At 49.0% G+C, this 26,482-nt stretch overlaps 1 protein-coding gene across 3 annotated transcripts in view; it reads left to right on the plus strand.

Moving 5' to 3' along the window:
- Grik4 (glutamate ionotropic receptor kainate type subunit 4) overlaps window positions 1-26,482 on the plus strand; it is a 431,671-nt gene that overhangs the window by 261,369 nt on the left and 143,820 nt on the right. For all 3 annotated transcript variants that reach the window (XM_075966267.1, XM_075966270.1, XM_075966269.1), the window contains 2 exons: window positions 11,945-12,042; window positions 15,891-16,056. In XM_075966267.1, coding sequence (XP_075822382.1) covers window positions 11,945-12,042; window positions 15,891-16,056 — 264 coding nt within the window. The remainder of the gene's footprint in view (window positions 1-11,944; window positions 12,043-15,890; window positions 16,057-26,482) is intronic.

The raw sequence follows: 26,482 nt of genomic DNA on the forward strand, positions 1-26,482 counted from the left end.
AGGGGCTGACTAAACCCTACAATGCTCTATTGCTCTAGCCTGGGATGTTAGGACTACAGGAAGAAAACAGTTTCTCATTGAAGTTGATGGGGGAGGCAGGCTGTGGCCCCCAAAACCACCAATCTCTCTCTCTCTCTCCCATCCTGTCTTTCCTCTATCCCCCCCCCTCTTGTGTGTGGTGTGTGTGTTTCTGTGTCTCTCTCCTGCTCTCATTACATCTTTAACACCCTTGTACGGTTGGGCCCAGGCTCTTCCCTAGCTGGCTAGTTTTCCTAGATCATCCATCATGTATCTGTCTCATAATAGCTGTCCAGGATGATGCCCTCTGATTCTTCCCCCTGGAGATTTTATTGAGTGTTTCCTCCTATGATTCAGGATTCTTTGCTTTGGAGGTAGTGTTGGAAACAGGATAGATAGGACCTCTAGAGTCATAGGACCTACAGTCCCTTCAAAACACACAGTGTCAGCCTCCCCAGTACTGTTTTTTTTTAATCTATTTATTATTAATTTTTTTGAGAATTTCACACAGACATACATTGTACTTTGATTATATTCATCCCCGTAACCTTCTCCCTATCCATGGCACCCCACCTCTCCCAATTTCATGTCTTTTGCTTATAAATAACATGCTGAATCCAGTTTGTGCTGCTCCTATAGGCAAGGATGTAAGGCCATTATCTGGAGCATGGCCAACCTATCAGGGGCCACACTTTTGAAGAAAACCTACTCTCCTTCCCCTAGCACTGTCGACTGCGGAAAGCGCCCCCTCCCTCCATGCTGTTATGTTGGATGACTTGTTCTTATATAGGTCTTATGCAGGCGCTCACAGTGATTGTGTATTCATGGCTGCAGCTGTCTTGTCGTGTCCAAAGGATGCAGTTTTGCTCTGGTCCTTCCTGACTTCCAACTCTCATAATCTTTCTGCTCCTTCTTCCATTGTGTCTCCTGAGCCTTGAGGGGAGGAATGTAAAATAGAAGTCCTACTTAGTATTTGTTTCTCTGGATCCCCAAAGCGGAAGATCTGATTAGGTCTGCTCCTCTTGCTTTGTGGCCAGTCTCACACGCTGTGGATGTTTGCCAGACTGCAAACAGATATTGACTATCCTTGGGGACAGTGTCCTCTCCTGGTCCAGTAGCTGTGAATGAGGGTGGTTTATCCTCCACAGACTAGAGCCATTGAGGCTAACAGGAGTGCTGACACACGTTCCTCTAGAACAGGGTGGGTGTGGTAGATCCAGTATGAAAACATTCATTTATTTGTTCAATTAGTAAACATCTAGCAAGAGCCTATTGCACCTGATTCTACCCAACAAGAATTTATCAGGTAACAGAAAAATGTCCAAGAAAATATTAAGATTAATTTCTTGTACAATAAAAGGAAGATAGATTGTTCAAGATCTTCCAAATAAAACAGAAATACCCACAACAAACTTCTTATGAGTTTCCTATTCTTATGAGTTTCTTCTCCCAGGTCTCAGACAAGGGTCTGGATTTCTTTATAGCTCTGCAGTCCATTCTTTGAAAACCAACTCACCCCTCCTTCCCTTCAGTGCTTCAGGGCCTCCCCAGCAGGACTGAATGCATATCTGCCCATTGTGGATGGCGTCATTGGCGGGAAGAAATTTCCTCTCCCAGTGACCCACGCAGCTTGCTTTGGAAAAGTCAGTGCGTCTAAAATATTAAGCCAGATGAATCAGGGAAGAAAGGAAATTGATATCTTTATTCTTCTTTGCAGGGCTTTCAGCATCTTTTTAATGCCCCCCTTTTAGGCACCAAGTATTTTATTAGCAAGTGGCCTTCGGTTCAGCTTTTATATCTCAGTGTGTTTGAGGCATGCTTCAGATGGCTTCTGGATCTTTCTACCCCAAGTGTCTTTCATCTAAAGTCAGAGTATACCACCAGAGTGGGTTTTAAACGCCACCAGACAGTTCTTTGAAAGGCCCCAGTCTAAATTTTTCTATCCTTAGGTAAGGGAATAGGTGAATGGTGGGTTTGTGTGGTGGGCTAAAGCAAAGTGAACAGGCTCACTGGTAGGTATCAGTGGCAGTGCTGGAAAAAGATAGGTAGAAGGAACACGATCCCTGGATGGGGAGGACTAGCCACGCTGATCCCTACTTGGGAAGAGGTCTAAGTGATGTGGCAGTTGGATCGTGAATTTGAAAATTAGACTGTGGTGTGGAAAGGCTGTACAGCCATTCTTATGCCTCGGCTTTGCTTGTTTGTCAAGTGCGAGTCATGTTGTCTCACCCAAGTGTTCCATGCCACAACAGTGTAGGTGACACACACCCCTTGGTGGGTGAGCGCACTGGTCTTCAGCGAGTGGCGGCTGTAGCTTTTGCTGTTCGGTTGTTTTCCCTCCTGTCTTAGCGGAGCAGTTTTCCTCCAGCCTTCACCATCGCCTCTTCTGTCCTGTGTTTCAAAACTCGGCTGTCCCTGAGGGCTACACTCCTTCCCAGGCTCTTCTCAGGTGACTGCTTAATGTCAACATCCCTCATAATTGGGCATTCCCATTCTCCTTCCAGTTTTCTGCACTTGATGCTTCTGACAACATTGAGCCTTTGAAAGTTGCCGTGGGTCACCTTATGCCAGCTGCTGCTCCACGCCACAGTCCGGGTTTTCCCTGGGCTACTGGTCTAGGTCTGATTTTCATTGCTAATTTAAGACATTTGCATGGATCCAGGGCCTTGGGCGACTCTCCCCACCCCTCACCTATCACCCTGTGGCCAGGGACCATGCTTCAAGGAGATTAAAGAGACTGCTGGTGATGTTTTTGGTTGTGCAAAGTCAAGGCTGTGATTGAAGTTGGGACTTTAGCGATCCAACAGGGCTGTTTCTTCTTGCTGTGGTAATAGGAGCTTTTCAAAATAGCGCCGTACACACCACACTTAATGAATCACATTCGGGGTGGGTCAGCCAGTCCAGGGAAGCAGAGGTTATTTTGAGAATCAAAGATGAGGAAGTGTAACGGAGGTGAAGATGCTGGAATCTAGAGGTCACCCCCTCATCTGTGCGCTGCACACGAGGCTTAGAGCTGGAAAGTATCACACAGGGCATTAATTAACAGCCGACTGGAAACCGGGAGGATACGAGGAGAAAAATCAACCCCTATCCAGTCTGGTTCAAACAGGCAGGTTTTCAGACAGTAGGTTGAGTTAGAGTGAGGGTCACTTCCAAAGCTTCCTCCTGCACTCACGGGACTCCCCCCTCCCCCACCGCTGCCCTTTTACCACCCTCGCCTCAGGCTTCTAGATGTTTGATTTGCTAACTCCCCCTGCATGGTTCACAGATCTGAAGTGAGAGAAATGGACACGACCCATTAGGCCATTTCCCTCCCACTCTGCCCTTCCTCCTCTCTGCTCTATCTTATCTCCATCACAGCCTTCCTTTTGCAAGGAGATTCTAAAACGTGTCAGGCATCCATGTCCTCCGCTCCATAGATCACTCTGTCTCCTGTGGTGCATGCATTAGAGCTGAGCTAAGCACCACCCTTTACCACCCAAATACCCGTAGGCATCCCTGCCACTGCCAGAGCCAGTTTGAGGCTTAATTTACTGTAGAGCTAGAAGCAGGGGCCTCTCTGTCAACCCTTCACCTCTGCTTGTCTCTGTGAGGCCAAGCGTACCATCTGCTGTCCACACCGTCTCTCTTTGAAACCCAGAAGGCACACAGGCGAACCAGGACCTCAGAAGGCTCCAGAGTGCCTGGCATGGGGCTCTTTCAGTCCTCACTTTCTAGGCTTCTCGAAGGCTCTGGTGGTTTTGATTTCCAGTGATTCAGGGTGGCTTCTGATAATTGAGGGCCAGTGTGCCTCAAGATCAGTTCAAAGGACCCGAGGAGATGGTTCAGGAGGTAAAGCTCGCTATGCCTGTAAATCTCAGTGTTTGGGAGATGGGGAGAAGTAGATCTAGGCTCACTGGACAGCTTAGAATACTTGCTGGCCCAGTACGAGACTTTGTCTCCAAACAAAACAGGACAGGATGGATGGTGCCTGAGAAACAAGACCCAAGGTTGATGTCTGGCCTCCATAAGCATGTGGGGGCGCATGCATGCACGTGCACGTGTATACACACACACAAACACACATACACACATACACACTCACATACACACACACATACACACGCACATACACACACACATACACACACACACACACACACACACACACACACACACACACACACCAGGGTAGGAAGAAGCTAGAAGAGAAAGGCACGATGCAAATGTGATGAGTCATTCTTCCAGAGGTTCTGAGTTCAATTCCCGGCAACCACATGATGGCTCATAACCATCTGTAATGAGATCTGGTGCCCTCTTCTGGCCTGCAGGGACACATGCAAGTAGAATGCTGTATACATAATTAATAAATAAATCTTTCGGGCTGGTGAGATGGCTCAGAGGTTAAGAGCATTGCCTGCTCTTCCAAAGGTCCTGAGTTCAATTCCCAGCAACCACATGGTGCCTCACAACCATCTGTAATGGGGTCTGGTGCCCTCTTCTGGCCTGCAGGCATACACACAGACAGAATATTGTATACATAATAAATAAATAAATATTTTTAAAAAATGTGATGAGTCATTCTTCAAACACGCTATGCTCTGCTGTCAGAGTTCACCACTTTGGGGTGCACAGTGTGGACTCAGAAACACACCAAGTGTCTGTGCTCAGAAATAACCTGGTCCAGCCCTCTCACTTCACAGATGAAGAAACTGAGGCTCCTGGTGTTCTTGGCAAAGAAGTTAAGGAACACGCATTCTTAAAAGTGACTTAAGTCCTGGGTTGTCCTGAAAGGTGTGTCAGAGAGTGAGTGGCTCAGACAGGGGTCTCGTCAGGGTCAAGTGGAAGTCCAGGGAAAGCCTTGGACTGTCCTAGGTGAACAGAGACTGAGATCCAGGTAGATGGCACAATAGCCCAAGCACAGGCTTGCGCCTGACCACAGGGGGACAGTGGGACAAAGCAGCGGATGAACATGTGTCTTTGAAAGAATTTACAGCAGGCATAGCTGATGGTCAGATATGAAGGTCACTAGACACCAGCACTCACACTCAGGCCTGGGGCCACCTGAATGCCCCGGGCTTGTAACCCTGGTTCTGCCACGTTTTGGGCTCATGTCCTATTCCTTCAAGTCTTCATGGGAGAATAATCAAAATTCTTCGTAAATGGGTGTGCCTCGCACTCTCCCTCCCTAAGGGTAGTGGGGAGTGTGTGAGAATGGAGGAGTTTAGCACACTCGGAGCAACACATGGCCTGGTGTGAGCTCCCAGCAACTTTTCCCCATTCTTGCGATCATAGATTCACGCCTCGCTCTCAGTGGCAGTGCGCTCGCCAAATGGATGCCTAGCGCACGGGCGGCCCCGGGGAACGGTGTTGTTCCTTCTGAAGTGCTTTGTGACTATTGAGGGGGAGGGGGGTTCTGGAAGCAGGCCCCACTGTGGAGCACGGTAGTGCTGAAAGCTGTACTCCTCATCCCTCAGAGACTTCTTTTCTGGGCTCACCTAGCAAGTCCTATTCATCCAGCTGGGCACCTACCGTGGAGAACTGAACTAGGGTATCCATGACAGCTTTGGTGCTGAAGGAGACTGTTACAGGGTAAACCGAGGCAGTTGCTGTCTGATTGCAGGACAGGTGGGGCCTCTTGATGTGTTCCCAGAGTGATGTGTTTGTAGGAACAAGGAGACACCTCTGCTCTCCAGTTTCACCTTGAAGTGAGTTTGTGCCAAGAATTGAGTCATCCCCTGGAGTTTTCTGCACCGTGGCTCCCCCAGCCCTGTGAAACTGGGATGCTCAGCACCTGAGAGTAGCTGAGTGGCCCATCTAGAGCTACCTGGCCAGGGACAAGGACCTGCGTTCAGTAGCACCTGGATTGACCCCTATGGACTAGATGCCTCACGGCCAACCCTTCCCATCCTGCACTGCTCCTGTCTGCTGTGAGCCCAGCTTCCCAGATGGGCTTGGGAGCCACAGAGAAGTTCTTCCATGGGCTTGTGACTCCACATCATAGTCTTTTATTCTCTTAGCTGCTCTAACAGTTCCATCCTGATTCCTCTGCTGGCTGGGAAACAGAATGGAATTGTTATAGCAGCATTATTTCTGTTTGTCTGTCTCCTGAGTCTTCTACTCCCGTGGAGGCAGAGTTAGGGCTGTCTGTTTCTCTTCATTGATGTTCTTCCTACCCTTTTCTTGGTGACCTCATTCTGGTGTCTTTGGCCTGTGGATCAGGACCCAGAAGTTCTAGAGATGAGGCCTTTTGTGGATGTTTCCCATTAATACTGAGCTGGGCATCCTTCATAGGGAATAAGAGCTCTGTCTGTCTCAGGAACTCCCCAGGCCATACTGCTCGAGAGGAGGACTGTTCCATTTCTCTGAACTCATCTTGGATTACCTCAGTTCAATTGAGCAAGTGTGTGGTAAGCAATTCCTCTTTTGTCAGGGCTGAACAGATGCCCCTTCCCCATCCTCAAAAGCATAGGAGCCAGTGAGCCAATGGACAAATGGATGTGGGCATGGGGAGCTCAGAAAGTCATGCCCAGGACTCCAGGCTCCTGGGGCCCGATAGGTTTAGAAGTCAGAACTTTTGAGACTGCAGGAAGTGCACATGGCGCACAGGCCAGACACTAGAGAATGTGTCCAGTCCTGACCCATGTGCAGACAAATGTATTTTACAGTCACATATTGCACAGGTTGAATATCCCTTAAGTGAAATGCTTAGTACCTGATGTGTTTCCTGGCGGCGTGGAGGTGGGGATTTGAACTGTTTGCACAGACATTAGTTGTTGAGAATTCTTATTAATCAAAAGGCAGAAACCCCTTATCTTAAGTGTTTTGAGCATCACACCAGTGCGCAGAAAGTTTCTGATTTAGGATTTAGGATTTTAGGATTAGAGCTGCTTAGCTGGTAAATAGCCGCACATCTGTCTACTTAGAGGAGATGTTACCATCTATTTTGACAAAACGCATCCAAATTTGGGATTGTGACCTTCTATAAGAATTTATCTTTAGAAAAGCATCCCTCTGCTGAGAACCATTATGAGTATGCTTGGGGCATAAGCTGGCTAGGCATTTAGAGAACAAGGGAATTGCCCTGTTTCTACAGGCAGCTGGGTCAGATGCAGGACCCAATGATGCTTTCTTGCCTGGGGGCATGATCTGAACTGGGTGCTATGGATCAATATGAGTTTCCTGCGCAGAAGAACAAGGGAGAGTCTAGACCATGGCTGGCAGAGAATGCAAAAGAACCCTGCCTTGGAGACGTGTTTTAAATTGGATAAAATAGCTGACCATGGAAACCAATTATATAGAAAAGCAGCTAAAATATTTTAATAGTGACGTATTAATATCTGTGATTTATTAACGTATTCATAGCCAAGCCCAGTATTGGGTCTAACCACTAGAACAAGGCTGAACTAGTCATGAATATAAATGACACTCGTAATGTGATATGAAAATATCGGTGATTTCTCTTGGTGACAAAGGCATATGTACTGCAAATACACTGTGCTTTGTTATATGCATTGAAAGCAAAGGAAATGTTACATTTCAACTAGGTTCACAGAGAAAAATGAACAACACATACACACACTCTCTTTCACACTCCTGATTCTTTCCCGCAGAACACAGGCAGCTGGTCAGGTTGGAAACACCTGGTTTAGGTAGAGGCAACCGCTCAGGAGCCTGGAGGAAGAAGACAGAGACAGGCTCAGTGTGGGAGGAGGTGAGGGGGATGGGAGGAGGCAGGGGTGGGGGGCGGGGATGCGAAGGCAGGGTGACAGGCAGATCAGACCTCTTAAGTTTTACTTGTCATCGGGAGATTTTTTTTTTATCACATTCCTTACAACATTATTATAAAAAGAATACATGCTCATTACAGAGAGCGAAGAAATCAAAAAGGAAGAAAACCACAGAACATTCCCACGGCCAGGCAGTGTCATCGAACATTCCAGTTAATTGCTGTTCTCTGTGGAAGGCTGTGGTTTAGGAGATAGTGCTGGGGCTAGGGGTCGAGCTGTCCAATCTGTATTCTATTCCTTCATTTTCTGCTCTTGTTTTTGTGTCTGTAAAGTGAAGACACGGTCGTTGTACCTGTTTCAGCAGGTTGCTTCGGAATTACATAAATCCGTTCCTAAGACGTGCTCTGAACAGGCCATAATTATCTCCCGGTAAATGTTGGCACTAATCATGTCTTCCTCGGATCATTCCTCAGTGCATAACTAGCCCCAGTATTTGCTTAGCTTGGGCTTCATGTAGATGCACATATAATTTTATATCCTACTTAATTCTCCTAATATTATTGCATAAATAATTTTAATACTATTATTAGTTGTTCATATACATTTTAAATGCCTAAATAATTTGGGCATATGACCCACTCTTTATAACTGTCCCCTGATGGTTATTTCCAGTTACCCATGAGAAAAGACAAGGCTGTGGTATGGCTAGGATATGATGCCTTGGTGTGTAACTGTAAGGGCTGGAGGGTGCCAGGATTACATAAGACAGAGCAGAGCAACAGATCAATGCTTTATGATTATAATTGACACCATGGTGTGGAGAAAAGATTGGAAATGGAGCGTCCTGAAGACGGACCCCTTAGGTCAGGTCAGGTGGGCAGAGCTTAGTCCCAATGAGTGAGTGCAGTTAGAGGAAAGGTGTGGAAGAATCAAGAGTAACTGTGACCTTTGACCTTCAGGAGTTCAGGGAAGTGAACCATGGTGGTTAAGAACATGAGCTTTGGTGTCAGTGGACCTCTAAGGTCAAGATCAGGTTAGCCATGTGTTACCTACGTGACACTGAATATGTTATGTACACGCTACCCTCCATTTCCTCGCCTGTAAAGTGGGAATAAAACGAATCTTCCTCCAGGGAGGAAGGGGATCAGCAGGAGATGCTGGAGGAGCACAGTGTGAGAAGAGGGATGTGCAGGAACAGAGCATGTGTGTGTGTTTGACAATGGCATAATGCCGGATTCATCACTTGGTGGCTAACTTTAAAAATCAATACATTTTGGGGTCTGGGATGATGACTCGGCAGGTCAGAGCCCTTGCTGCTCTTACAGAGGACCTGAATTCGATTCCTGGCATGCTTGCTAGATCACAGCCATCTGTAATTCCAGCTACAGGGAATCTGACAGCCTCTCAGGAGTAGGCAGTTTGGCAACAGAGTCCACGCTCATACATGCAGAACTCTGTCCTGTTGAATAGGAGGTTCCAGAGGGTGGACACCATGGCTAAGGCGGGTCAGTGATTAGAACTTGATTTTGTACCATAAGCAATTGTAGCATCATCTGGGCAAAGTCAGCAAGGATAAGTTTGTCCAGACAGAGGAACGCATAGGTAAAACCTGGATTAAGCAGATAAGGAAGAAGGAGTCATTAGCCAAGGAGGAGACTCTCAGAACTAGATGAGAAGCAGCAGCAGTGTTAGGAAGTACCAAGAGCAGCCTGATCCAATGTTGGGAAAGAGAGTTGGGTGAGGACCAGTGACAGGTGGGGGTGGCCTAAAAGCTGATGCATTCGAACAAAGTGGGTTCAGAGAGAGCCCTCGATGAGCAAGGGCGCACTACAGTTGCGGGGGAGAGAACTAGGGGAGGGTCTAGCTGTAGAGAACCAGATTGTACAGTGAATGGGGCCAGGCGCTTGAAGCCCAAAGCTGACTCTGACCTTGACTGGCGATGTAACCTAATGTGTGTCACAGCGTCAGGAGGGCGGATGCCTTCCAAAGACCGTCTTGCTGGGATGACATGGAAACCATCCAGCAAGCAGGGGATCTCCACAGTCAGGCATGGAAAGGCTTGCATGCTGCTCGCTCTGTTCTTCCTAGGTCAGTCCTGCCCGCCAGGCTGTATGCTTTCAGTACTGTTGTGTCTTCTGCTGCTCTGGGATTCCACAGATAAAGAGAGGGTCTAGCAGATCTAAAGTGCATACGGCACACCCACAACTCAGTTGATTCGAATCCTGGAGACCTCTCCTGCTACCTGTGCCCCGTGCGGTTGATTGGCTGTGTGGCTTGGTGGCTTCCTTTACGCACCAGCATGCATTCTTTCCTCACACACAGTTTCTGGGAAGTGATGTGTGTGAACCTGGGTTTTCAGTTTGGGGCACAGTGTCAAATTATGCAATGGAGACCTCTGCATGCAGCCTGAGGATGGCGTCTGGGCTCTGATGTCACTGATGTGTGCAGTGGACGCCTCAGCAGCCTGAGGATGGTGTCTGGGCTCTGATGTCACTGATGTGTGCAGTGGATGCCTCAGCAGCCTGAGGATGGTGTCTGGGCTCTGATGTCACTGATGTGTGCAGTGGATGCCTCAGCAGCCTGAGGAGGGCATCTGGGCTCTGACATCACTGATATGTGCAGTAGAAGCCTCAGCAGCCTGAGGATGGTGTCTGGGCTCTGACGTCACTGATGTGTAGTAGAAGCCTCTGTATGCAGCCAGAGGATGGCATCTGGGCTCTGACATGACTGATGTGTGCAGAGAATGAGCTCAGACTCTTTCTGTTCCTTCCTTCCCTCCTCTCCTCCTCTCCTCAGTCTCTATCATTCTAGCGTTGATGGGGATGGGTAATCTTAATTCTCCCTCCTCTTCTGACCACATGTCCCATCATGCAGCAGTCAGTCATGAATGCAATCTGAGGTCCTATCTAGAAAACATTGTGCTAGACATCAAGGCGCCTAGAGAGATGGCCTGCCTGGAAGGATTTTCAATCTAGTGAGGGAGTGAGTCTAGGGAGATGGTTTAACAGGCCAAGTGCTTGCCTCACAAGCGTGAGGACCTGAGTGTGAATGCCCAGCACCCACATCAAAGCTGGGTCTAATGATATGCACCTGTAGCTTCAGTGCTGGGGCAAAGACGGGTGGGTCCTCAGGGCTCACTGCCCAGCCTCCCAAACTAGCCAAGCTAGCGAGATCCAGGGTCAGGGAGAAACCCTGTCATAGAAGTTAAGGTGAAGAGCAACAGAGGAAGACATCCAACAGTGACTTCTGGCCTGCACATTACATACACACACACACACACACACACACACACACACACACACACACACACACACACATGCATGCACACACATGCACATGCTCACACACGTGTGCATGCATGCACATTCATGAAGAACATGGAGAAATCCAGGGAGAGGAGAGGAGAACTCTGGACCACACCGAACTGCACAAAGAGTCTACGAGGAGAGGTATAGACTAGGAATGTGGGAACCGAGCAGGTCTGGGGAAGGAAGATGTCCAGGTAACCCTTGAAAGGTGAGTTTCTACAGCCCAGGAGGGAAGGGTACCTTCCCAAATGAAGGAAAGCAAGGTCAAGACCCCCAGGCAGCAGAGGAGTGAGCCAGCTCTGGGGCTAGGCAGTGAGAGGGGCCCTGGAAGGCGACACTCCCTTCACCTTGCTCGCTCTCTTCTCTCTCTCATCTGCCTACTTTGATTTCCACTGTGTGCCTCTTCCCTCTCTACTGGCATCTCTCTGTCCCCTCCCTGTCTGCTTTTCTTCCTCCTCTGCTGTCTTTGCATCTGAGGTGTTAAGAGATTGAATGTGGGTGCCACTCTGGTACCACCTGGACCTTAAATTGCAGCAGCTGCTTCCCCCAGTCCTGAGCAGACCAGAGAGAGAGTGTGGGGGGCACCTTTGGTTCTCCATTACCTCTGTCCTTCGGTGATGGCCCAGACAATTTATACCCCCTGTTGGCTGGGGCCGTATGTTGTCATAACCTGGGTCATTTCCTCATTTAATACTATCCATAAACACCAATAAAACTGTCCGAGGCCTCGCAGGCCAGGGAGAAAAGGAGAGACTTGGGTTTGGAAGGGGTGGAAAGGGGCCCTGGTGGAGCATGGGCAGTCGGTGAGGACACTGGGTAATGATCTAAGGACTTACTTAGAACAGAGTTTAGCTGCATCATCTGAATTCCATGTTTTCTTTCCCAATCCTTCTCCTACCCTGGCTGCAGTGTGTCAGATCCTCCCCAAGGGAGTAGTGGCTGTCCTGGGACCATCCTCAAGCCCAGCCTCCAGCTCTATCATCAGCAACATCTGTGGCGAGAAGGAGGTGAGTGTGGGGCTGGTCCAGCCTATCGGCTGAATCTTTGAGTGCAAGAAGGGCCCAAGGAGGCCATGCTATTAACACATCGACGCAAATGTGACATAGAGTGGCCACCGGTGGAAAGGTTTTTTTTCTAAGTGATGGAGAGATGGAGGGATGTTTGCCCACAAGATTTTCCAGCGAAGTTCAGTATCTTAGGGTCCCATGGCAGGACAGTTCCTTCAGTGGCCTTTCTGTTATGCAGAGAGATGGGGGGGGGCTGGAGGTTTGGCATGAGGTGAAGGGGGCAGGGGTCTGAGCTCAGCACTCTCATAGATACAGGCCACTTTTTGATGGTCTGTTCGCTAGGATTCTGGGTAAGAATGCCTTGGGGGAAGAAGCCACTGCTCCATTTTATCATGAGAATAAAATATAAAAGCCTCTGTTTTCTGAGTGCATGAGAAAAGAGATTTTATTTTGTTTTTCCTATTCACTGGTTCCTGCATTTGCTCTTCCAAGCGTGATGTTGGTCCACAGGTATGACCTCTGGCTGGAGTCTTTGGGCATAAGTGTGGAGGCCTTTCTCTCCGGCTCCAGTTCATAAGAGAAAAGCATCCTGGAAGACAGGTTTCCTAGCAACTTGGACTTTAGAGACTCTGCCTATTGTAGACATCTTTATGAGCCTTTCTCCTGAAAATACATCCCCAGAAGACAGTGGGCAAGAGAACCCCCCCACCACCACCACTCCCGACTCCCAGCCTCTCTGTGGCCCAAAGGCTTTCTGGACCAGTTTGTAGGAATTAGATGAAGTTCCGTCTCACGGAGGAGAATGGGAAGACAGCACCATCTCCCACCTATGTTAGAGACCTGAGGCTTGACTCTGCAGCCCATTTTGTAGTAGAAGCATCTGGATCTGGGAAAGAGTTGGGCGCCCTTTCAGAGAAAGCCTACCATCCCCACAGCCTCCCCACAGCAACCACCCTGACAAAGTGGGGAATCGCAGACAGGCTTCTACCTACCCATGCTTCCTAGAACTGACCTCTTGGTTCTGCCATCAGGACTTTGTGAGTAGGCCCTGGATCTCCGGCCTTTCTCAGAATTGTTACATTCAAGTATCTTATGGCCATAGCCATCCCTGTCCGAGGCTAAATTTGCTCCTCCCAGACCCCCAGAACCTCCTTTCCCCCTCTCAGTTATCCTGGAAGATGTGTCTTAGGCCAGCTCAGACCACAAAGCCACTTCTGTCTTGCCACAATCCCTGCAGCATTTCACAGGCTCAGCCAGGAGCTGACATTTAATCTAAGTCCTCCTTGCCGTGCTTCAGGTAATAGTCAAGTGTGTTAGGTGGCAGGTTGTAACTCAAGCCTTGGCTCTGATCTTCACCCAGCGAGGCTGCCAACATTTGACTCCCACTTTCTTTCACTGATGGACTCCTTTTCCTTTCTCTTATCTCCCTCATTCCCCACCACACTCTATCCGCCGCCCTTGCCTATCTTCCCCCAGTCCCCACTCCGGAATGGCCCTGCCGTGGAGCTGGAGCTGTGTCACATTGGCGTGCAAGTCCCTCCACACCGTGTGACCTTTCAGGACAGAGGTCATGGGAGCCACTAATTTGCAGCATCCCCCTCCCCCCACATCCAACCAGGAGGCATTGCCCAGAGAGCAGCCAGGCAGTTACCCCTCCTTCGTCTGGTCATATTCCTTCAAGAGCGACCTTGTCTGCCACTCAGATTATGCATTTTGGTTAATATTTTATGAGGCCCGGCTCCCTGGGAAAAGCCCTGGAATCCTTGCTGTGGGTCCCATACCTTTAAATATTGCTAATATTTCCGAGACCCCCATGGCTGGCTGCTTCCTGCTCTCCCCTCAGCCCCACTGTGCTGACTTTTTGGGATAAATTTGCAATAAAGAACCAATCATGAGTTGATTTTTCTCCAGGAGAGAGAACAAACCAGCAGGGTGAGGCCTAGCTACCCCTGCCCAGGCCACAGAGCCTGCCTCCCCAGTAGCCTCCCAGTTGGCTCCTGCTAGTGATTCACTGCTTGCCCCATCTTTGGGGAGACCCTTCCACTCTGCCCTTTGTGCTGCTAAAGGGGCTTCTGGAAATTTCTGCAATTGGAGTAGAGAGAAGCAGGGGATCCTAAGCGTTGTCCAGGCACTGACTGGGGGTGAGGGTTTGGGGTTGTTTTGTTCTTTGGACACAGAATCCTATTCTCTCTTCCTGAATTCTCATAAGCAACTGAGGTCATCTCTGTTTGGATGAAACTTAGCCAGGTTTAATGGTTTGCCCCCAAACCACACTGTAGAGGCCAAACACAAGCCAATCTGTAGAATCCAAAACCATGCGCCTTTCTCCTTCCTGAAGGATGCTACCCCCCACCCTCAATTCAGAGCCGGAAGTCGTGAATTCCTTGCAGCATACAGTCTCCATGGGGACACTAATGGGTGGAGCTTTTTTGGCTAGCTGCTAGTGGAACCCAGCAGGATGACTGTCACCCAGGGAGGAGTCAAGCCACAGACCCCAATGTCTGTATCTGAATCAGCCAGGTCACCTGAAGGGCTTTGCCCTTCATCCGGATCATCTGTCACCTCTCTTGCCTTCAAGGTGTACATGTTACTCGTTTTAGATCGATTGCGATTGTGCGGGTTACAAAATGCAAGCAGGAGGAAAGACCCCCACAAAACGCACAGGGTCAGCTCTGATCTCCAGAGCCATCCTTCAAACGCACCACCAGGCGGTTGTCAATTCTGCATCAGGCAATCCCTGGTTGGGGAAAAAACAACAACAACAACAAACTATGGTTGTGCCTGTATGTGGTTCAGGGGCTAAGCCCATTTGAATTCAGTAATTTTCTCTTCGGGTTTTCCTAGCTCTTTGCTCTCCTCCTGTCTCAATTTCCAAAGAGCTCTGGTTTCTGGCAGGCTTCTCCCTAAATCATAAAAGGATAAGGTGGTGGAATCCTACAGAGACTATTCCAGCATTCTCCCAGACCCCTGGAGCACAGCCTCTGAGCAAAGCCTAGCGGAGGAAACGTCCATAATCGTGTATGACTAATCCATTCTAGGAGCCAAGCCCCTCATTGCCAGGAAAGTCTTCCTGCTGTCTACTTTCAATCTCACTTGCTTTTTTGCATCGGTACAAACTCACGTTCGACTTCAGCTCTTGCAGCTCTGAGTACCAGGGATAAGAGTGTCTGAATAAAATCAAGGTGGATGGCAGCTTATTACGATTTAACTTTCCTATTACCTACCAAATAGCCTAAGCTGTCAATAAAGCCGCCACTGATGCCTCTTAATATCTCTTTCCCAGCAAAGAGAGGGAAGACAGCACCTTCCAGAAACATCGCTGGTGCGTGTGGTAGGAAGCCAGCATTGCTCTGATGAATCCAGGAAAGGCATTTGTCCGTCTGGCTGCATCTAGACCTCTGAATGCTCCTCACATTCTTTCCTATCGACATTCTACCCCTGGAATTTACCCAGAAAGCTTATTGGGATCCAGTGTACACCAGCTATGTAGGGTTGGACTGAAGGCCTCTTCTCAACGGTTTGCCTCTTCATCCTATCTCTGCTCCAATCTATTAACCACAGATAATAAACTGTAAGGACTGTGCCTTCAGACAGCAATTGGACTCGTACACCGCAGAGGTCTCTAGCCAAAGGGTGACCAGTAATGGGTCTTCCCAAAGGTGTTACCACACCACACTCCCATGGACTTGGAGCCGAGGGTCCTGTGGTATGTGTCAAAGGTGTTACGTGAAAGAAGGCATGCTGAGCCACAGCCTGGGTCACCACCCATCCTGCTTTTCCCTCCCACTCCCTCTGAATCCTCCTTGCTGCCATTTCTTTCTTTCTTTTTTTTTTGTTCCTCCTGCCAGGTCCCTCATTTCAAAGTGGCCCCAGAGGAGTTTGTCAGGTTCCAGCTGCAGAGATTCACCACCCTGAACCTTCACCCCAGCAACACGGACATCAGCGTGGCTGTGGCTGGGATCCTGAACTTCTTCAACTGCACCACCGCCTGCCTCATTTGTGCCAAAGCAGAATGTACGTATTCCCAGGCTAGCGGCATGCCCAGACACACTGGTTTCGTTCTCTTCTACTGGGCTGTGGGCTCCTGGGCTTTCAACAAGCAAGGAAGTGTTGGGGATGTCCCTAGGATTCTGTTCTGACAAAAAGCAGCTACAATTCTCTCTCTCTCTCTCTCTCTCTCTCTCTCTCTCTCTCTCTCTCTCTCTCTCTCTCTCTCTGTGTGTGTGTGTGTGTGTGTGTCTGTGTGTCTGTGTGTGTGTCTGTGTAAGAGAAAGAGTGCCCATAAGCACCCTTTGCCTGTACTACCTGGGCACGGAATTAGGTTGCAGGGAGATTGGCCAACTGCCAAGTCTTTTTGTACCTGCAAACTCAATTCCCACATTTTTAGCCTCATTGTTAAGGAGATACAAAGAGGCCCGGGGAGAAGGTGGGGGGGGGGATACAAAATTGAATGTGTTTGTACTTGATGAGCTGAAGAGTATCTTCCTCCGGAGAGCAGGTTTTGCTGATGGAACAAGGTCCAAGGTCAATTCCTGATAAAGCATTTTCTTTTTTCTTTCTGCAAACACAGGTTTGGAGATACATTTTTTTCGTGTCTCTCCACATTGTGAGACATAAATTCAGTGTTTATGAGATCTAGCTAATTCAAGCCAGCAACATATGCGCCCACGTATCCCAGGTGGCATCTGTGTCCCCGCTCATTGTCGGTCAGATACCCGGCCACTGCTGTGTCCTGGTGCTTGACGCTAGCATGTCACCAGCACGGGGGAGTTCTGCAGCTTGTTCTGAGCCTGCAGGTCACCATGGCTGTGCTCATGGATGTGTTCTCTCTTCTGCCAGAAGCTCTGTCTTCAGTTTCTCGGAACTGCTCAGAGCAAGGCTCCCTCCGTCCTAGAATCCAAGTAATATCTAAAAGCAAAACCGCATGACAGTTCGGAGCCACCCCTGGCAGCAGACCTCCACACTTGACTGCCTCCAAGTGTGTTCTTCTGTATTTATCCTCCAGCTTATCTTTACTTGGAGCTTCCCAGGAAACATACTCACCGAGCTTTGGCCTTCTATGCTTTATCTATTTTTTTTTTATCTAACCCTAATTATTACAACCACCCAGGGGTATGGAAAGCATGGCAACCCCCATTCCCAAGAGAGTTATAGACCGAGGGAGCAGAATGGACAGCAGAGAGACTGGGTCTGTGTCTGGGGAAGGGCTGGTTCTGTTAAGAATGAGTATTGATAGACGATGGAAAGAGGCTGAGGAAGAAAATCCAGACCCATGGCTAGCAGGTAAGGGAGTGCAGACATGGGTCCTGTGTTCATTGAGGGACCTTGAAGGTCAGACTCCTTCAGTGAAGAGGAAACAGCTCCAGAGGATCTCTCCCCTTGCCTAGAGTCCCTCAGCTATTAAGTGGTAGAGTTGAGGCTTATATCCAGGTTCGCTGGAAGGTAGTTCAATGTACTGTCAGCAATACCCCTGTGTTTGTCAAACTGGGTTCCTCTGGATCTAAGTGGACCCATGCAATAGTCCCAGGTTGCTTATGACTATTTAAATTTAAAATCTGAATTAAACCAAATTAAAATCTCAGTGCTGGGTATGATGGTGCACATATGTAACGTGAGCCCCTGAGAAGCTGAGGCAGGAGGATTGTTGATTGGAGCCTTCGTAGGAAACAGAGAGAGACCCTGTTTTTAAAAAACAATAAAATAAGGTTACATTAAAAATAAACATTTACTCCCTCAGCCCCACTAGTCTCCTTCCAGGTGTTCAATAGCCATGTGTAGCTAGTGGTCATCGACTTAAGAGGGCCGGGACCAAACATCGTAGCACCCCAGAAAGCTCTCTTGAGCAGCGTGGCTTTGATGTGAATGTTGATGGACAAAGAGTTCTGTGGCGAAAAGCAAACAGATGAATAGAGGATAAACCATCTTCTTCCCCTTGTGGTGACTCAGGGTGTGCCTTATAGCACAGACCTTCCGCGATGTCTGTGATTCTCCAGATAGTCTCCCACGAGCCTCACAGAGATGCCAGTCCAGGAGTCCACAGGATGCTACTGTTTGATGGAATATGCTGTATTTCTGCCCTCTGTGTGGTACCCAGCATCAGTGAGTGATGTAACAGAATCAAGCTCCTCCCCGTCTCTGCCTCCTCCTGGGAACTGATTGCCACAAGGCCACTCTAACAAGACTCACACAGCAGGGATTTTAAATGAAACAGCAGAAAGCCGTCCATAATATCTGGAGGCAAAAGTTTCCTTGAAGACTACCTCAGTGTTAGTTAACAATGTCTCACCCACCGGTCAGGAAGTCCTTACTTGTGTCTAAGCCATAATCCTTCTTGCTTATAAACTGAGCCCCATTTCTCTACTCCAGCTGTTATGGGGAAACCTGTGGCTCAGGTGTGTGTTGCACAACTACTCAGCACTGAGTACTTGGCTGGGTACTGCTGCCTCCCAGCTCGGTACTCTTTCCATTAGAATCATGCCATTCCCTCCTCTCCTCAGTCATGCCGGAGTAGAGAAAACAGTGCTGGGGTTTTAAGGTTCTTCAGGTCAGGCCACAGCAGAACTAGGACTCTTCTTCGTCCTCTTTCTCAGGCTGAAGCTTTCCTCTCTGTTCTGCACCGTCCCCCTCCCCAGATCTGTACATTCAACCCCAGCTTTCGTGTGGGCTCTGCCTGGTAGGAATGGAGACGTCTGGAGCAGAGGTGCCTACGTCCTTGAGCAGAGGGGCAGGGCAAGACTGAATGCAGTCCAGGGCCCAGAAGACACGAGAATGTCTGGCCACAGGCTCAGGGGCTCTTCAGCCACAGCATAATGTTCTGCTCAGAGAAGTCACTCGATTGCTGTGACTTTTGTCACCACCCTCCAGGCCAGGGGAGGAAGGTGGGGCAGTCAGGAGAAGTTCAAGGGCAGAGAAGATTAAAAATCTAATCAAAGGCTGAGGAAATGAGGGGCTGCAGGGAGATGTGGCTCAGGGCTCTGGATGAGACCGTCTTCCATCTTCCTTATTAACGCAGGGCCAAGAGACACTGAGGGTAGAATTAGGAACGGGAATCTAATTCTATTTTCCAGCCCTCAGAATCGCATAGCAGGGATCATTCCACGGGGAATCTACCGCTTATGCTCATGCTTCCCAGAAGGAGATTTTTTTAATAAGCAGGTTTGGGACTAAGCAGAGATGCATAGTAGATTACAATATTTTTCTTTAATGAAAAAAAAATTGAAGCATCTATAAGTCTTTTTCCGACTTAGAGAAAGGCCAAGAGAAGAGATGGGGTGAGTGGTCCTTCCTAGTCCTCCCACAGAACCCAAAGGAGTTGGCTTGAGGCCTCCCAAGGAGAGCTGTGGGAACACACTTGGTGTGATGAGAGGAGGAAGTGGTGGCTAAGACAGAGGCAGGACCTCTGTCTTAAGAGGAAAGAGAACCATCCTGGGGATGAAGGAAAGTGCCTGCCATGCAAGCTGGTGGACTCAAGCCTGGATCCCCGTAGAGCCTTCCTAAAAACCCGGTCTGTGGTGAACATCTGCAATCTCAATGCTGGAGGAGCAGAAAACCCGGTCTGCGGTGAACATCTGCAATCTCAATGCTGGAGGAGCAGAAATAGGGCACCCCCCCGCCCCCCTGGACAACCAGGCTAGCCAAGCCGTTGAGCTCCTGAGAGGCCCTGTCTCAAAAAGTAAGGAGAGTGATTGAGGAGGGCATCCAAAATCAACCTACACTTGAAAACACACACATGCATAGTGCACAAGTGCACACACACACATACACACACACATACACACAGACATACACACACACACATACACATACACATATGCACACACAGAGCACCATCTTTGGCTGTGGTAATCCAGAGGAACCATTCACTGTCAGCAGATCACCCCACCTTTCTGAGCCCTTCTTTCCTGTTGTTGGAGACAAGGAAGCCCACTGAGGTAACTAGGCAGGAAAATACCTGTGCCTGGAGGACCGTGCCCACTTGGTTACTGTTATCTCACCCTGCAACACTGGCTGAGGCAGTGGGAACTGAGCAGGGACATTATGATTAATACCCAGGACCCTTTTGAAGACTAGCTGGGGCACTCATGGGCCTTCTCTATGCCACTGCTTTGATCCACTGTGAGAAGCCTCTTGCTTAAAACAAACTTACCCATGTACCTGCAGGCTGATCTTGGGACCTCAGTGACACTTACTGTGTGCTGAGAGTTTTTATATTATTTCATTTCAACCTTGAGTTCTCGGGTCCTGGCTTTGATCCCTGACATTACCCAAGAAGTTTAAATCCTCGCATTTAAACCAGAGAGCCGACTATAGCAGGTTCTATTATCGGTCTCATTATACGCATGAAGAAAGCAGAGGTGGCGTCCAATTTCAAGGTCACATGGTTCCCACCTCCCTTGGCTTTGTTCACTCTTCTGATCCATGTGGGAGTGAGGACCCCATTTGTTTACATGTGGGGAGCCCAGAGACCTCTCGTGGGAGAGGTGCAGCTGGAGGCCAGGTGCTGGAGTTGAACAGTTGTGCTGGCTCCCCACCTGCTCAGACCTCTGGCTCTGTAGGTTTGCCACCTTTCCTGTTCCTGGGAACAGCCTCAGGTGGGAGACGGGACCCAACAGGCAGGTGAAAGGCACTGTTCTCATGCTTGAATCTGAAGCATGTCCCCCACCATTCAGTGACCAGTCACTCTGGGCTCCCGCCTTCTTCAGCTAGGTAGAGCAGCGCTCAGGAAGTTGAAGGAGGAAGATATTGAGGTTGAAGCCTTCCTGGACTACATAAGTAGAAGACCTAGCATCTCAAATGACCCCCTCCCTCTACAGAGAAAGAAAAGAGGAAGTTTGACAGCCGTTCAACCCAAGTTTGACACTAGGCAAGGGAGGAAAACCCAGCATGTGGCATGTCAAGGTCACCAGGCACCACATCACACTCATTTAACTTACTCCATGCTCCCCAAGGTCCTTCGCTTAGCGAGTACATCAGCATTAGCTGCCTTCCCCCTAGGACTTCACAGTGCTTCCCCCCCACACCCCTGGTACGGAGTTCTCCCAACAGCCAAGTGCTGTATGGAGGGAGACAGCTAGTGGAAGGAGACAAGAAGTGAGGCTGAGGGAACAGCTGAACTAAATATTGTTTTGTATTGTCTTCTTTGAGATGGGTTGTGGGTTGCGGGTTGCGTGTGTTGCAGGGTGGCCTCAAACTCACCATGTAGCCAAAGATAATCTTGAACTTCTGATCCTCCTGTCACTAACAACTAATTGCTTTTTGTGTGATCTCTTGCTCCATTTATATGGTGCTGGAAGTTGAAGCCAGGGCTTCCTGGATGCTGGGCAAGTGTTCTACCAACTGAGCTACTCCCCAGCATGCAGACATAGATATTTTCTTTATTTTATTTTATGTGTGTGTGTGTAGGTATATGTGGGTGTGCTCTGGCATGTGGAAGCCAGATGTTGATGTTTAGATGTCTTCCTCAGTCACTCTACTTTATCTTTTCTTTGAATCTATTTATCTATTTATTTCTCTGTGTGTGTCTGTGTATGAGAGAGACAGACAGAGAGAGAGAAAGAGAGAGAGAGAGACAGAGAGAGAGAGGGAGAGAGAGAGAGAGAGAGAGAATGTCACAGAACAACTTGTAGGAGCTGTTGTGGGCCCTAGGGATCAAGCTCAGGGCGTGACAGGGCAGCCAGCATCTTCACCTGATGAATCATCTTGCCAGTCATCCACTTTATTTGTCTATCTATCTATCTATCTATCTATCTATCTATCTATCTATCTATCTATCTATCTATCTATCTATCTGCTGTCTGTCTGTCTCTCTGTCTGAGACTGAAACTGGCTGGCCATTGAGATGCCAGAATCCACCTGTCTCTCTGAGTACACCCTTCACCTAGCACCGAGTCACAAGCACTTGCCCCCACTCCTGGCTTTCCAGAGTATTAAAGATCAGAACTGGGCCTCCACGCCCCCACGCCGCAGACTTTTAACCCTGAGCCATCCCCCTAGCCCATTTTAACTTTTGATATTGTATTCTCTCTGTCCCCTGCAGGGACATCACTCAAGCACCTTTCTCGATCCTTGTCCTGTGGCTGTAACCAATGCTGGCTGTACTTTCACAGCCTTGATATCCTCCCCCTGGCCCTGGAGCCCCTGCCTTCCAGTTCTGGAAACCAGCCCATGCCCTTCCTCCCAGAGCAGCTGCCTATTGGGCTCCACATTGATCCGCTTTGATCCTGACCAAGACTAATGGGTTCCCCAGGCTCCTCAGCTCAGCTTTGGCAGACATGTCTGCTGCTAGGCCAGCATCCTGTCCCGATCCTACAAAAGAGAAAGACTTGGGTGGAGGTGGTGGAGGCCTGAAGATAGAGCAGAATTTAACCCCTGTGAGGGCAGCTGTGCTTGGTAAAGCCTTAGTTCTAGTACCCAGATGTGGGGAGAAAGGCAGTGAGCACACACCCAGCGGCACCGAGGGGAGCATCCTTTCTCTTCTGCAAGTCCCCACTGCCCAGAACCAAAAGTATCCACTTCTGGGACCTGTGAGATGGCTCAGCAGGTTAGAGTGCTTACCACCGAACATGACAACCTGAGCTTAAACCCCTGGACCCACATGGTGAAAAAGAACTGCTTCTGGAAAGTGTTCTCTAACAAAATTAATTTTAAATATTTTTTTTTAAAAAAATCCTGTTTTTTGGATTTTCAGAATCAGAGATGCCCTGAGCTCAAAATGCATTCCTTTTTTCTCTTCCCACTTCCCATCCACAGTTCAATTCCCTAAAGAGTAGTCCACGAAAGAGCCTTCCCAGGGTTCTTTGCCTCCAGGGATGGGGAAGCAAACTGCCACACATGCAGCTCATGGCTTCAGTGAAATGGAAGACACTTCCCTAGTGTGAGCAAACCTGTCTCTCTGTGCTGTCTAACCCCTCATGGTCCCGAGGCTTCCATGACCAAGTGTGTTTCTGACTGCCTTTCCCATTACCACTCTCTTTCCTTTACCCTGCTCGCTTGGTGACAACATGACATGTCTTGCCAGGCGCTGCTGCTCCCCTGGCCTCAGAGTACTTCCCCTGGTTGCTAATTTAGTCCAGTAAAACAAGAATGGTACACCCCCCTTTACTGGGGATATGAAGAGGTGTTTGAAAGGGTTCCCTGCCTTCCCTGAGGGAAATCATTCAGGTACATAGTATTGTAACTGGATGGCCCAATAAACATGATCTAACTTACATTTTCCCACCTTTACCATTGCACCAAAGCAATTCACCTTCCGTGAAAAAATATTCTTAAGGGATTTTTGAGATGGCTCCATAGGTGAAGCGCTACCACATAGCATGAAGACCTGTGTTTGGATTCCCAGTGCCCACATAAAAACTTGGGAGTAGTGGCATGTGCTTTGCAATCTCAGTGCTGGGGAGGTAAAAGCAGGAGAACCCCTGTGCTTGTTGGGCAGCAGCCTAGCTGAACCGATAAGCTTCTGGCCCAGAGAAAGGCTCTGTCTCAACAACTAAGGCAGAAAGTGATTGAGGAAGACAGTGGCCATCAACACACACCCCACCCCCACATACTTACTAGAAATTTTGTTTTGGATCCCTTCCCTGGCTAATGGTATTAGGTCCTATACTTTCTTGGGGGATGCTGGGCAGTGACAGTAAGTCATGTGATCACAAGGGGGAAACCCGCCACACTAGAGTGTGCAGCGTGTGGCGTTGCTAAGCCACGGTGTTCCAGGGACAATGTGTGCCGTGGGTTTTCCGATTAGGTTAGTTCCCACTGACAATGGCTTTATCAGGACAGAGTTCCTTGAAGATTCAGGGGACTGTGTATGACGACAGATGTTTTATGTGATTGACTTTAGGGACTGGGTGGTTGTCCCTGGAAGTGTTGGGGAAGGGAGAAGATGGGTGAAGATAGACAAAGGAGAGGTGTTCAGGAGGAGAGGCAGGAAATCACAGCGAGAGGCTAACAGGCTTTGCAGAGCCCCTTCTGGGTGACTGACGCCTTGGTGTTGCTTTATTGACTCTTTATGACAGACAACCTTCCCCCTGGTTTCCTGGGCATGGTGGCGTAGTGAGTTGGGGACGTTTTCTCACTGACTCCCTTGTGATATTTTAGCACTGTGCAAGCCCCAGTCTTTGTGCTCATTTTGGCTACTCCAGGCACCATCTAGGTGGGGGAAGGGATGACCTTCTGATGGGTGGTTGGGGGGGTTCGCATTTTAGGGATGCCCACTGCCTTCCTCTTTAGTCCCTCCTCTCAGCACACAGAATGTAGGGTCAAGTAGAGGAAATGTCCTGTTCTTGTGTAAGGGACAGCAGAGCAGCCTGGGAGTCAGTGGCCACGGATTGATTGGAGCCCAGTGTACCTGCCAGGGTGAAGGGATTGAAGGTCCCTCAGCTGCCTTTGTCAGGCCTCACCAGTCTGCCTACAGCCCTGCTGTCTCCCCTTGGATTTCCTGACCTCACCCCACTGATGGTGTTACCCATTTGATACATTCTGGGCTCAGGGGACAGTTAGCCTCTTTGTAGCCAAGTACCAGGTCTGTGGGGTTCATTCAACTTCTGAATTTTAATCCCTCTGGCGTCAGTGATCATCAGCCCATACCCAGGACCTGGCCAGGATTCTGGAGAGCTGTCCTGTCCTCTTTACCCTGACTGCCTGGTGAAAATGGTGCCTTTGGATCAGAAGTTCAAGTATTCGTCTGGTGGTGGTTTGCCTCTGACATCACCTCAGAGGAAGACACAGTACCTTCTCTCTCCATCCTGCAGCTGGACCAAAGGAGGCTGTTCCCATAGAAGTCCAAACCCATTCAGGCCACTAAACAAAACAGGAATGTGACTTAATTCCACTTTCCACTTGAATTACTTAAGCTCCCGAGGGCAGGATCCAGCCTGCTGTTTGTGTGTATAGATTCCCCTAGTAACACACCTCCTCCAATAGGGCCACACCTCTCAATCTTTCCAAAGCGTTTCCACCACCTAAGGAACAAGGATTCAAACATATGAGCCTACATGGGTCATACCTTGTGGCCCTCATTTGTGAAGCAAGTTATTCCAGCTCTCTCCATTCTTCACCAGGCAGTCCCCAGCTCCCAGAAGGACTTTATCAAAACAGGAGCAGGAAAATGGGTGGCCTCCACCTTTCCCGGTTCCCTCCTCTATCATCCAAGCCCTCAAGCTCCCACTCTGACTGGTTGCTTGTTTCAAAACAAAATGAAACAAACTAAACCACTCTTTCTGGTTGTAAACAAACAAACAAACACAAGCACACCCAGTGCTGGCTTCATTCAAGGGCCCAGGTGCATAGCCATGTCTCTGGTGTGCTGCGTGGACATAGTCCTTGCTGCCATTTTCTATGTGCCAAGAGAAAACATGGTCTCATTTGTAAAGGGCTGGGTGAAGATTAGAAAATGAGAAATCTAGTCCATGCTGCCTCCCGCCCATGAGTGACCGGGCAAGTCACAGCATGTGCTTATGTCAGGGAGAGTGGGTGGATGCTCTTCAGTGCCACCTCTGAATTCTGTCGATTGTCTTTAGACCTCAGGAGGGTACAGAAAAGAATCTGCATGGGTTGCAGTGAAGGCATCTCTGAACTGAGTGCTCCTGTTAGCCAGCGCTGAAGCCGGCAGCACAGGCAACCTAGAGTGCTAGAAAACCTGCCTTCTCTTGCCGCCCACAGCATGAGGTGTGTTCCTTACCTCTCTGCCTCCCATCCTCCTCAGAACTTGGGGATTTTTAATACTTTATAGAATTGTTATGAAGACTTACATAAGATAAGCCATGTAAAAAATTTTAGTACATTAGCCGCAGCATAATAAGGTTTGATAAATGTTACGCCTGTCCTTTCTTTGTGAGCAAATGCCTGCAGGTATCTTTCCAACAGACTCAAGACTACTGGCTCTGGGGAGATGGTCCTCCCGCCACACATCTGCCCTCCCCATGCCTTCCTTGGCAGGGACAGACAGAATTAAGCCCCTCTAATCTCAGTGACATTGTTCTGGATTGTTTCTTCCCACCAAGACCCCTGGCATCAGCCATCTGGGTGTGGTGGGCAAGAGAAGAATCCTTAGCTTGGAGTCCCCCTTTGCCATTTGTTTCCGAGCCCAGATTTGCTGCTGGTTTCTTTTAGTTTTTCATGATAATACCTTGTCCTAGAGTAGCCACAGAGTTCTGGAGAGTTAAAAGAGGCTTGCTTGGACTTTTTCCTGGGCCTCAGGGTCTAGAGGAAACTGCTCCTCCACCATCACAATGGAAACAAGGGCTTTTCTTGGAAGATTTGATGGAGCACTTCTAGGTCCTCCTGAGCACCTAAGAGTTTTAGGTGCAGCATTTGACACTGCCCAGCCCGGGAGCTGCCTGCTCGTAGGATTTGTCCTTCTTAGAGAAGGGACTGAGGTCTAGACAGCTGGCTACACGGGAAGATTCTGGAAGTGGGGGAAGAGGCTCAGGGCTGGTGCTGTCTG

Source organism: Microtus pennsylvanicus, chromosome 3 (assembly GCF_037038515.1).
Source record: "Microtus pennsylvanicus isolate mMicPen1 chromosome 3, mMicPen1.hap1, whole genome shotgun sequence".
In the NCBI taxonomy this organism is placed as follows: Eukaryota; Metazoa; Chordata; class Mammalia; order Rodentia; family Cricetidae; genus Microtus; species Microtus pennsylvanicus.